Raw genomic sequence first — 12,490 nt, 5'->3', positions numbered from 1 at the left:
AAATATGATACAAATAAGTGCTTCTACCTGACTTAATTCTCCATGGTTCATGTGTATAGGAATACATAGTGCATTAAAGGTCACAGCTCCTTTAAGTCTCCTCCTTTTGCCCCCTGTATAAATGTCCTGCGACACCTCCACCTCTTCCTTCTGTACTTCCGTCTTGGAACGAGGTGGGTGTCTTTGTTGAATTCTCTGTATAACATAAGCATTGTACTTGCAAATTGATTTATACAGTCAGTGTTTGTTTACCCTGTTTAGAGAGGAGTTGTTGCACTACTAAGAACTAACGTGGAGACGTGTCTTTGTTATTCTTTGTCAGGTATGTTACGTTCTATTATTTGTTGCGTTACTGTCGCGCGGCTTCTGTACTTCCGTCTTGGAACGAGAGAGGAGTTGTTGCACTACTAAGAACTAACGTGGAGACGTATCTTTGTTATTGTCAGAATAAAGCGAGGTTTCCAAAGACAGTTCTGGGTCCGTCCATCCTGTCCAGTCAACACAACGCAGAGAGACAGATTACACCGGTTACACTCATCGAGTTCTAATTCAACCACCAGCAGATACATGCCAACTTTACATCCTTATACCATTTTTGGTATATGAATTTGGACAGATGAGACAATTCGTTTTAAGACATAGAACATTGTCAAGTTTATTTAAATGTTCTCACAAATATTTCCCGCCCCCAATATTAATGTACAATTTATTCACATGAACAAATACAGTGTGCAGTGCACTTTGCTGTACCATACAAACCACATAATTGTCATATATCACAGATTAATATATTTAATCCATTTCCAGCACTGCAGACCATTAAGAACTTCATTTGACAGAATGGAAGAGCTGGTCCGACACCTAGAAAGGTAAAGATAAGGTAAATAATTACCCGTTTGTCATACATCAGTTCTCAAATACATTTCCACTGTGGCTCTAATCCAACATTATTGATAAAGTTGCACCAACGCATCAATGAAACACTTTGTGGGGAAATAAGTCACAGTATGCTCACAGCATAATTTGTAGATTGAATTTTGTTAACACATTCACAGGAACCCCTTTTGGCGTTTTAAGGATTATGTCATACTTTAGCTATTGAAAAATATCAGATCTACAAGCTCACAGCGCGGCACTCGGTGCTGCGCTACGAGCTAGTAGCTCTGTCAGGATTTAGAAGGCATTTGTAGAATCGTCCTCAGGTCTAAAATGGGCCTCAGCTGATACTCGTCATTGTGATACTGGACATTAAAGGCAGATATATATACACAGTGGGCACTGTATGGCAGATATACTGTACAAACATGCACAGTGGGAATAGGGCAGATATCATACGTACACAGTGGTCACGAGCATGAAGGAAGTCAAAGAGCTCCTCAGTGCAGTCCTCTGTGGTTGCGGAGCGAGAGCCGACTCTGGACTCACACTGCTCTAGTTTCTCTTTATAATGGACGCAATGATGCGTCTCTGCACACTTCTGCCTCGTTGCATCAAGAGGATCCTACAACAGGAAGTGCCATTAAAGCAAAGGCCATTTGATATAGATCATTCACCATTACCAGCAGTGTATTCGCTTTAACTAACAAAAAGTAAACTCTGCCCAGTCTGCCTTGCAACGTATTACACACGTCCAGGATTTGTTTCCATATACTACAGCTTGGTTTCAGGCAAGGTTCTCAGAACCTAATTTGGGCCCTGTTCATGAGGTAGCACTCACTTATGGACCCAGCGGGCAGAGTGGTCCGCCTCCCTGGAGGCAGAGTTCTGCATAGAAAATAAATGGGGGCAAGAGTGTTTTGAGTGTTCTGGTTACCGTGCAGACCTTTTTCTTTCTAATTATAATGGGAACCAACAAAAAAAACCCATCATAGAACTTAATAGATTCTGTAAAGTTTCAGCCAGGTTATGGAGGTATGGAAGGTCTTTGTAGCCAAATGTTGCATGGACAGACGCATAATAAACGAATTGATCCAATGACATGTTGACTGTACAGTATACATACAGTACAATGCTTTGAGCTCTGGCTCCCATCTGCCCTGGCCTTTCACCAGGTGGACCCCTATACTGCTGGCTTTACCAGGACATTCACTGCATTCATTCAAGTTACTGGAATTGCACTTATTCGTCACTTTTTATGCCATGATGTAGCACTGAGATTTGTGCCAAATATAAAGTGACTTTAAATAACAAGGATTACCGGTACTCATTTTTGACATATGTCATTCTATTAATTTAATAGAGTACTAACAAGTAACAACTGGAACAACTTGTGATTCTAATCAACTTTGGATCGTAAACTAGCAGTAAAAAGGGTGTTCCTAATGGGATGGGAACACATTTTTATTTGAAATTATTTTAAGAACATACCACCATGTCTTCTTCCTCCTCCTCTTCCTCCTCCTGAAAATAAATTCACAATATTAAATCTACAATCTTCAAGGCCACGATCATCTCGAATTAAACTAAATCATGTAGTTTGTAGGAGTAAACAAAAGCACAACACAACGCCAAAGAAATGTTAACTAAAGAGTGTACCATAGTTAGCTATAGCTGCTAGCTAATGCTGCCTAGCTAACATTAGCGAGTTTTGTGTTGTGATTATGAATATATAGTCCATGCACTATGAAATGCATTGCCAACTAAACCCTGGCTCGGTATACAATATAGATAGGCGTCTTACATCTTCAGGCTCTCCGTTCAGGATCATCTTCTCTTCGAAACCCATGATTTTGATGATCTTGTCCTTAGGTGACCTGCTGTCAACTTAGACCCCACACGGTTTACAGAGGACGCTAGTGGCACTGCCGCAGTAGATCACGCGCTTCCTTTTCCATAGCCGGAGACATTTGTGATTGGCTAGTTCGTTGCAAGGTTGCCAAGCAACAGCTGACGCGCGTGGCGCATGCGGACAATATCAGGATCTACCTATGGGATCTACACGCTAATATTTCCTTGTGTGAAACTATACTGCCACCGTGTGTTTTGGAACGTGTATGGATATAAAATAAATACAATTAGATTTTCTTTTCAATGTCCCAAATATATTAATTGCCCAAGGGACAGGGAATGATAATTTCTCCCTTAAACTTAATTATTCTTCCTAGGCCTACATATAGTGTTAAAACTTTTTTTTTCTGTGTTGATATTGAATTTTGTTGTTATTTTCATGTCTATGTCTATGAATGGAAACAAGACAAGTACTTTATATTGGCCCTATCGCTTTTAGACTATTAAGTGTTTTGCCTGTATTCTGCTGCTGTTTTACATTTCTGTCTAATAAACTATTCAATCAATCAATAAATTACATGTTTTACAAACTCCATCTGCATCGTTTTTTTAATCTGTACTCCCCCCCCCCCCCCCCGAGAAATATTATATAACCTATATGATTAAATGTTACCAATGCATTTGTCTTAGGTAGTCCTCCTAGGCTGAAAGGCAAATCAACAACCTATGATTAATTATCATGAATAAAGACTCAAGAGATCAAGGTCCAGGATAAGTAGCCGTGTTTGATTTGCTGTGGATTGTGCCAGCAGCAAAACATCAAGCTTGCCTTCCTCTCATGCAGGACAACAAAGCATAGTTGTTGGTTGTTGTTTTTACATTTATATTGGGCAGTTTGTGTTTATGAACATGGGTTCTGTCTCTCCTGTATTTGGGTCATCTTTGTGGCACTGGTGGGATATTCAGAGTATCCTCCTCTTCACCGTGACCTTCTTATTATTTGCAGACTACTTCAAGAACCGTAGGACAAGCAGCTTCCCTCCTGGACCCAGGGCACTGCCTTTTGTGGGCAACATATTTACAGTTGATTTTAACAGGTTACATTTGAGTCTGACTCAGGTAGGACATATTTTTGTGTATAACTGAGCCACCATGTGTTGATGGGTTATTGAGCTGCTACTTAGGCTACTTAAATTACTTGTATTATGCTTGTATTTCAGATTGTAATGTTTAGGCCTACATGCTTGTCTTAAACCCTTAATTTCTGCCTCTCCATATTTATCATTACCATCAGGTTTAATGGCCTGTGGCCATTTTAAACCACGATGACCTCTCCTCCAGGCCAAGGCATCCATTGGAAATTGATTATATTCGCATCTTTGATGTATTTACAAACTAAACAAATGACAAAAACATGAAAAATAATGAATACATTTACAAAATGCTTTTCTCATTCCAGTTGTCAGAAACATATGGGGATGTGTACAGTGTGAGAATGGGTCAGACATGGATGGTGGTCCTGAACGGATTCAAGATCCTGAAAGAGGCTCTGGTAACCCATGGAGACAGCATGGCAGACCGACCAACACTTCCCCTCCAGGACGACATATCCCACGGTCGAGGTAACAGAACTCTCATCATCCAAGCACACAGTGAATGCATAATGAATGGGTGCATGGAGGATGTTACATGGATCTGTCCTAAATTATTCATATGATATACATCATATCATAAAATATATTGTTTCACCAAATTATCTCGGGAACTACTTTATTCGGTTAATTGCCGCATCTCCTCAGGTGTAATTATCACCAATGGACACATGTGGAAGCAGCAGAGGCGTTTTGCCCTTTCTACACTCAAATACTTTGGAGTTGGTAAGAAGTCCCTGGAACCAGCCATCTTGGAAGAGTTCACACATTTAGCCAAAGAACTCTCTGACCAAAAAGGTAAATATACCACAGATCAAAAGCCTTCTTTCATGGGAGCTGCATACAAGTTACCAAAACTTACTGGACACTGCAAATACCGGTATAAATATGGATGTGTGCAATTGGCACAGTTGAACAGGTATAAATAAATAAACAAACAAACAAATACTTAAATAAATAAATTATTGCCTGTTTAGGTGATCCATTTAAGCCTCACGCAATCATCAACAATGCTGTCTCCAACATCATCTGCTCCCTGATGTTTGGTCATCGCTTTGACTACAGAAATGAGAGGTTCACAAAACTGATGGAGAAATTTGACCGTTCATTCGAGATAGAGGGTTCCATCTGGGCACAGGTAGTAAAGTCGGTGTATAATCTATTCTATTCAAAGATACTGCACTACGATCTTTTATATTATAGAAAATCTGCTTGATGCACAAGACACAACATTTTTAACTGTATTGCCTACTAAATGCCTACTAATTGCCTTACTAAATGTAAATGTTGCTCAAAATCATACAGCTTTACAACTCTTTTCCAATGCTGATGAGATGTTTACCAGGACCGCATCAGACAGTCAAACACATCTGGTATGAGACAAAGGAGCTAATGAGAGAAGAGATTAAACAGCACAAAAAGGATTGGGACCCCGCCGATCCCAGAGACTACATCGACTGCTACCTGACTGAGATTCAAATGGTAACTGAAAGCTTCAAATACCCTGTCCTAATGTAAATGTTATGCAAAGGTTTGTAAACAGTCTACCCGTTGCTTTATGTTGATGTACAGTACAAAATCAATATCTAGGACTGTTGAGTGACATGCTGTAGTTAGGTAAAGGGTCAAGGTTTCAAAGTGCATTTTTGATAGGCTATGTATGTCCTCTCTTTGACAACACATTTCCAAGTCCTTAGCCTTACCTAATACCCTCTGTCCCTGATAACCTGGAGCCCTCTAAGATAAAAGATGACATGTAGTGAAACAATATGGCATGATGGAATAACTACATTTTTCCATTATTTCTTCCACCAAGGATGTTATGTTTTCAACCCCATCTGTTTCTCTTTGACTAGTCCCTCAAGACAGACTATTGACTCGTCAACTAAAATTCAAGGAAAAGAGGGCGATGTTTTTCCTTTATATATTTTTTGACGATGGGTTCTCAGATTGGTCGCATTCGTTGCATGTTGGTCTTTGACCAACATGCAACAAAAAATATGATGAAGCGATGCAATGTGTTCTGAGCTTGTAGAAAACTTTTGAATATAGGGCTTAAGTGGTTAATACTATATTTAATAATAATATTTGTCATTCATAGAGTAAGGAGGATGCAGGGACAACCTTTAATGAGGAAAACCTGGTAATATGTACCCTGGATCTGTTTGCAGCTGGCTCTGAGACCACTACCACCACCCTGCGCTGGGGGCTGCTCTATATGACCAAGTACCCAGAAGTTCAGGGTAGGGTCAACAGGCTAATACTGACAAAGTTGTGGACAGCACTGCCATTTTTACTGCGGGAAAGAACTACTCTCTTCAGTTCCTTTATGAGGGGCGCTAACCCCTCCTATGCCCAGCTTTGTGTGTCTGTGTGTACCCCATAGCGATGATTTGATTGGTTGGGCACGGAATGTGATGTATGATGATAAGAGCGCCCCTTACTTCACACAAGTGTGAATGTTTTAAAATTAAAGCGGAATTCTGGCTGCATATTTAAATCAGATAGACAGTGTTGCTTGATTGTCACTGTTTTTGTCACCTGGAATAGTTTAAAAGTAATAAACATGTGGGCTCAGCTAGTTAGTGTACGGACCATAATGCTCCTTGTGAGGAACCGAGTACTCCCTTCACATCTTGCATGTCTCCCCTTTTATGTTATTCTAGGACTAGTTATCCTGTCTATCTATTTCCATATCCAAATAAAGCATAAAGGTGAAAACGTTTGATAAATTATTCTTCTCACATTCTCAATACAACTTTTCATCAGCTGATTACTGAAAATAGTGAAAAAGGTTTCACCACACAGATATTTAGTTTTTCAGGTGACATATTCCGAGAAGTAATTTAGATAATTTTCCCAACCAGCGAGATTTCGCTTCCTTTTCTGTCCTGTTCCGCAAAATGTATACTTATACATTCCATCCATCCTACCCTATCAAACAGAAAGGGTCCAGGCTGAGATTGACAGAGTGATTGGACAGTCCAGACAGCCATCCATGGCAGACAGAGCCAACTTGCCATATACTGATGCTGTCATCCATGAGATCCAGAGAATGGGAAATATAGTTCCTCTCAGTCTGCCTCATATGACTACTAGGGATGTACAACTGGGAGGTTACACTGTCCCGAAGGTCATTCCCAATGTCAAACGTTAAAAGTCGACAAAAGCTCTCGTAACATACATGATACAATATTGTATGGCATTTTGTGAATGACTTTTGATTGTAATCTAATCAACAGGGTGTAACAATAATACCCAATCTGACATCAGTGTTGTTTGACAAGAACGAGTGGGAAACACCAATGACCTTTAACCCTGGTCACTTTCTGAATGAGGAGGGCAAGTTTGTGAGACGTGCTGCATTCCTTCCTTTCTCTGCTGGTAAGAATGTTCAGTGATTGATTCCTAAAGCCTGGGTCTTAAAGCAGTAGAAAATAGCACATCTACACCTACAAGCTCTCAATATAACATGACGTAACGATATCAACCGCTCCCGAGCGGATCACACTGCAACTTTGTAACACAGACCAGTTTTATTGTACTGTACTGTATGTACGCAGCACACTTAGGACAGCTGACTATTCTCTTCTAGGTAAGCGGGTATGTCTTGGGGAGAACCTGGCCAGGATGGAGCTCTTTCTCCTCTTCACTTCCCTCATGCAGAGGTTCTCCTTCTCCATGCCTGCTGGTGTGAAACCTGTGCTAGACTTTCGCTGTGGGATCACCCTGGCACCGCTCTCGTATGAAATCTGTGCCACCCCACGTTAGGAGAAGGAGAATTCCGGACTAACGATTTTCTTAACTTAATCTGATTCTGATATGTTATTATATGTCCTCCAATAGAATAGACAACAATAAACCTTTCTTGTCAACAATGGTGATTGGTGACTGTGTTCTTTGGCACTGTAACAGCCATATTTCACCTTACAATGTCTATTGTCTTTGGCACGTTACTATCGCAGCATGCATGAGGAGTCCAAGCCGCTTCCCCGGTTGGATGTAGCGTGTGGAAGGAACATGTTATTCCAACCAGGCCAATTTTTGATAAACCCATTGTTTTATAATTCTCCTACAGATTTTGCTATCTAAAATACACTGAAATGCAAATGATCTCAATGGTAATCTCTTAAAAACAGATTCCGAGTTGCGCTGCTGAATCTGTCGGCGGGGGCATCCAGAACGTGTGTATATTAACAATAACATTAATCATGTTACCAAGATTGCCTTTTTTCACCTTAGAAATATTGCACATATCAGAGCCTATTTGTCCTTGGAAGATGCAAAAACGCTAATCCACGCCTTTGTTTTTTCTCGGCTTGATTACTGCAATGCACTTTTTTCAGGACTGCCTAAGAAAACAACTGACAGATTACAACTTGTCCAAAATGCAGCAGCCAGAGTTTTAACTAGAACTAAGATGAGAGAACATATTACTCCAGTTTTGGCATCACTGCACTGGCTTCCGGTTGTTTTTAGGATTGATTTTAAAATTATTTTACTTGTCTATAAAGCTCTCAATGGTCTCGCACCTTCCTACCTACATGACTGCTTGCCTAAATATGTCCCAAACCGCCCCCTAAGGTCTTCCACTGCTGGCCTGCTCGCTTTGCCAAACAGCCTAAAGCTCAGCTCAAGACCCACTTCTACAACATTGCTTTTAATTGATCTTTTAATTTTTAAAAGATAAATTAATTTATTTTTTTTTGTTATTCATGTCCTCACTGTATTGCATTACTGCTTGTTTTTTAATGTCGTTGCCTTGCTTTTATTTTATTCTCCATTGTTCTGTAAAGCACTTTGAGCTGCATTTCATGTCATGAAAGGTGCTATACAAATAAAGTTTTATTATTATTATATTGGGTATTAGTGGAATGAAAAAAGAAAAGAAAAAAAAGGAGGGCTGAGGGCGGACTAAACAGGCCAACATCCTGTTATCACATTCTATTGGAATTTCCCCACAGGCAGAGGGCGCTGTTCTTTCCTTTTTTTGCTGATGGTTTCCCAGATTGTCTCAATGGTGATTAAGACGCATTAGTTTTTTTTCATATTCCACTCTGACTCTAGAGTTGTGCGAATAGAGTCAGAACAAGGCGAACTCTATTCGCCTTGTGCATTCGGGTCAAAAGTTTGTTCATGCCTAACCATTAACCACATGGTTAACACACATACTCATAACAGCAGTTATGGCTGCATGCAAACTATCTAATTTCAAATGAAATCAGGTATAATGCCAAACCTAACATTTAAACTCTGAACTGTCCACAGCCCTCCTCAGGGCTACAGACACAGATAATTTGACTATTCTACACACGTACCTTAAAGCAACACATCTGAATAAGTATTATTCGTTAATTCTGTTCCAACCAGATATCTTTTTAAACAGGCATCATAATGACCAATGGACACATGTGGAAGCAACAAAGGCGCTTTGCACTATTCACTCTGAAAAACCTTGGAGTTGGCAAAAAATCCTTGGAATCTGCTATTGTGGATGAAAATACATATCTGTCCAACGAAATTGCTGATTATAAAGGTAAAACAGGTACGGTATATGCAAAAATAAATTGCATTTACAATATGAGGTCTCCTGTGTGTGTGTGTGTGTGTGTGTGTGTGTGTGTGTGTGTGTGTGTGTGTGTGTGTGTGTGTGTGTGTGTGTGTGTGTGTGAGCTACAAGGCAGAAGGCATTACATGCATTTTGAGTTTTGAGGATATGCAAAAACATTGTGAAAAATGATCATTGACCTATGTTAAGTACTACAGAGTATGACATTTGGAATGGACCCCAAAACAGCTTACGATTGCTTGTCTAACTGTCCAGGACGGCCCTTTAATCCCCACATACTCATCAACAATGCTGTTTCCAACATCATCTGCTGCCTGGTTTTTGGTCATCGCTTTGACTACGATGATGAGAAGTTTGTGAACCTGTTAAAGTGGATGGACAAAGTTATCCAGATTGAAGGATCAATCTGGGTAGAGGTAACTGTACTGCAGTTATTCACGGGATTTATTGTGTGGTGCTGCGATAGCCCAGTGGATTCCATTATGGATCTCACATGTGACAATAGCCTACATATTTCCTAACAAACAAACTCACAGTTATCTTATCTGTGCAGATGTACAACTCATTCCCTGCGCTGATGAAGTGTGTTCCAGGCCCACACCACACAGCCCAGACAATCTATAAGCACATGATGGAATTCATGAGAAGTGAGATAGAAAAGCATAAGGAGGACTGGGACCCCTCGGAGCCCAGAGACTACACCGATTGCTATCTAACTGAGATTCAGAAGGTACAGTACAGTACAGTAGGTACTTAGGACAACGATATTGTGCTTTCCTACATGCATACAAAAGCACTGTCCATTTGATGATGTGGCCACTTTCCTCCTTCGTTCTCAATACTTCTATTGCTTTCTATACATTTGCCTGATGCTCTTGTCCAGAGTAGGTTGCAATAATTGGAACAGTAGAAGAAGCTTACATTGTTAATCAACAAGCATTCAGAGGAGTTCAAGGATTCAGTGTAATGAAAGTGTAGGCAGGAAGAAATCTGCTATGACAACAAACAGCAGGCAAGGACATTGTATGTTCACTATTTAAAACGTGATTCATTGGAGGACTATAGGATCATATTGAGTAAATCTGTAGTTTTATGCCGATCTGTTGAAATGCGACTATGATTCGGTTATGCGGTTATAGTATCCACACAACACATGTGTCCTTGGACCTGTAGCAAGGCAAAATAATCAGACAAAAAAGTTGACTACATAGTTACTGTAAATTAGGCTACCATTTGATTTGTTCATAATGCTTCTTGTCTATTTATGATCATACATGTTACATTTGTGAGAGCCTTCAGTACTATAGTTAAGGTTAAGACAGCGATGCAAGGACAAGATGTTACGATACAAGAGTTGACATAGTAACTAGTAATTCTATATTCAAGTAACAATTCAATGACAACATTCAGGATCATGCAGGTGATGCTGATGCTGAGGCCAATTTTTATGATAATAACCTGGCGACTTGTGCACTGGATTTGTTTGTGGCTGGATCTGAGACCACCTCCACCACCCTGCGCTGGGGTCTCCTCTACATGGCCAAGTACCCCAAAATCCAGGGTATGGGAACATCAACATTCAATCCAGGTTGCATCAGAAATATGGTCACAGAAAGCCACGTGAAAGCTGTTGCTTGTGGAAATTGTTATGCACAGTATAAGTTTATTCAGAGAAACCAATCTTGTTTTTTGGCTGTTCTTGTGTTCCTTCCTTTATTGAACTGTTCCATAGAAAGGGTCCAGGCTGAGATTGACAGAGTGATTGGACAGTCCAGACAGCCATCCATGACAGACAGAGCCAACTTGCCATATACTGATGCTGTCATCCATGAGATCCAGAGAATGGGAAATATAGTTCCTCTCAGTCTACCTCATATGACTACTAGGGATGTACAACTGGGAGGTTACACTGTCCCGAAGGTAATTCCTGAAGCATATTAATTCCATAACGTTTAAAATATTATCAGGCATTGTGTGTTGCAAATGAATTACTTTTGACTATAGTGTGACTAACAGGGTGTCACAATAATTCCAAATCTGACCTCGGCATTGTTTGACAAAGACGAGTGGGAGACACCCTTGACTTTTAACCCTGGACACTTTCTAAATGAAGAGGGCAAGTTTGTGAAACGTGCTTCATTCATCCCTTTTTCAGCTGGTAAGAGACTGAGGCACAGTTTACTCACACTTACTCTCATTCATCAATCTAGATGTATAAACCTAACCAATGCAGGAATCATCTAACCAGCGTTTGTGTGTGATTTGACACATTTGTATCATAATTAGGGACTAAGGTGGATATGACCACCAACATGTAATACAATCACCAATATTACAAATAATTGCATTGATAACTTCAAATAACTTCTGTACAAAGTACAAGAGTTAGTTATTAGTTTACTATTTATCAATCATTCATTCTTATTTTATCTGACATAATGAAAACGAGGGACATATTCTCTTCCAGGTAAACGAGCATGTCTTGGTGAGAACCTGGCCAGGATGGAGCTCTTTCTTTTTTTCGTATGCCTCATGCAGAAGTTCTCCTTCTCCATGCCTGCTGGTGTGAAAGCTGTGCTTGACTATCGCTTTGGGTTCACCCTGGCTCCGGTTTCGTATGAAATCTGTGCCACTGAGCGTCAAGCGTAATTCAAGTTAAAAGACTTTATGATCTTATTCGTGGAATTAATTTTTACCATCAGCCACCATGGTTGCCATTAATCATAATAGTCACAGCCACAATTAAACCACAATCGACCACTATAAAGTTAGACAGTTACACTTGTATAATGTATTGTTTGTGTGCTGACAATCTAAATAGCTTTGAGGGGGCTATTGAGGAGGTGGACTCTCCTCACTGTACATATATCAGCCTCATATCTAATGTCAATGTTCTAGATTGTACATTACATTATCCCAATTGGTCCAAGTGCAGATGGCCAGGACCAACGTTTAAATCGACCTATTTGTATGTATCTCATTATAATTGAGCATTTAGTTTTATCTCTATCTATATATAATATAGTATCTGTCCTGATTTTTC

At 40.0% G+C, this 12,490-nt stretch overlaps 2 protein-coding genes across 2 annotated transcripts; one reads left to right on the top strand and one right to left on the bottom strand.

Moving 5' to 3' along the window:
- Nucleotides 1–625: 625 nt before the first annotated feature.
- On the bottom strand, nt 626–2,808 carry uqcrh (ubiquinol-cytochrome c reductase hinge protein). Its single transcript, XM_080771364.1, has 4 exons — nt 2,681–2,808; nt 2,368–2,400; nt 1,340–1,501; nt 626–861 (listed from the first exon to the last, which is right to left on the bottom strand). The coding sequence occupies exons 1-4, from the start codon at nt 2,723–2,725 to the stop codon at nt 829–831; spliced, it is 273 nt and encodes a 90-aa protein (XP_080627490.1). The 5' UTR covers nt 2,726–2,808; the 3' UTR covers nt 626–828.
- Nucleotides 2,809–3,636: 828 nt separating this feature from the next.
- Nucleotides 3,637–12,239, top strand: LOC308320151 (cytochrome P450 2J6-like; the record flags this gene model as incomplete). The annotated part of the gene is made up of 16 exons (XM_080770469.1): nt 3,637–3,846; nt 4,187–4,349; nt 4,527–4,676; nt 4,856–5,016; nt 5,184–5,360; nt 5,980–6,121; nt 6,824–7,011; nt 7,121–7,262; nt 7,474–7,644; nt 9,265–9,414; nt 9,703–9,863; nt 10,001–10,177; nt 10,858–11,008; nt 11,180–11,367; nt 11,464–11,605; nt 11,915–12,239. 16 exons carry the CDS (start codon nt 3,637–3,639, stop codon nt 12,094–12,096), a joined length of 2,655 nt encoding a protein of 884 aa, XP_080626595.1. The 3' UTR covers nt 12,097–12,239.
- Nucleotides 12,240–12,490: the final 251 nt, after the last annotated feature.

This window comes from Protomyctophum bolini, assembly GCF_963924005.1.
Source record: "Protomyctophum bolini genome assembly, chromosome: 8".
Taxonomy (NCBI): domain Eukaryota; kingdom Metazoa; phylum Chordata; class Actinopteri; order Myctophiformes; family Myctophidae; genus Protomyctophum; species Protomyctophum bolini.
This window is presented reverse-complemented; position numbering and strand designations above follow the sequence as displayed.

Bases quoted from the DNA above. Each gene is read 5' to 3' on its own strand.
- uqcrh (XM_080771364.1), bottom strand. From the start codon at position 2,725: ATGGGTTTCGAAGAGAAGATGATCCTGAACGGAGAGCCTGAAGAT. The intron at 2,401-2,680 runs GTAAGACGCCTA...ATTTATTTTCAG, and splicing joins TGAACGGAGAGCCTGAAGAT to GAGGAGGAAGAGGAGGAGGA. The intron at 862-1,339 runs GTACGTATGATA...TTACCTTTCTAG, and splicing joins TTCATGCTCGTGACCACTGT to GTGTCGGACCAGCTCTTCCA.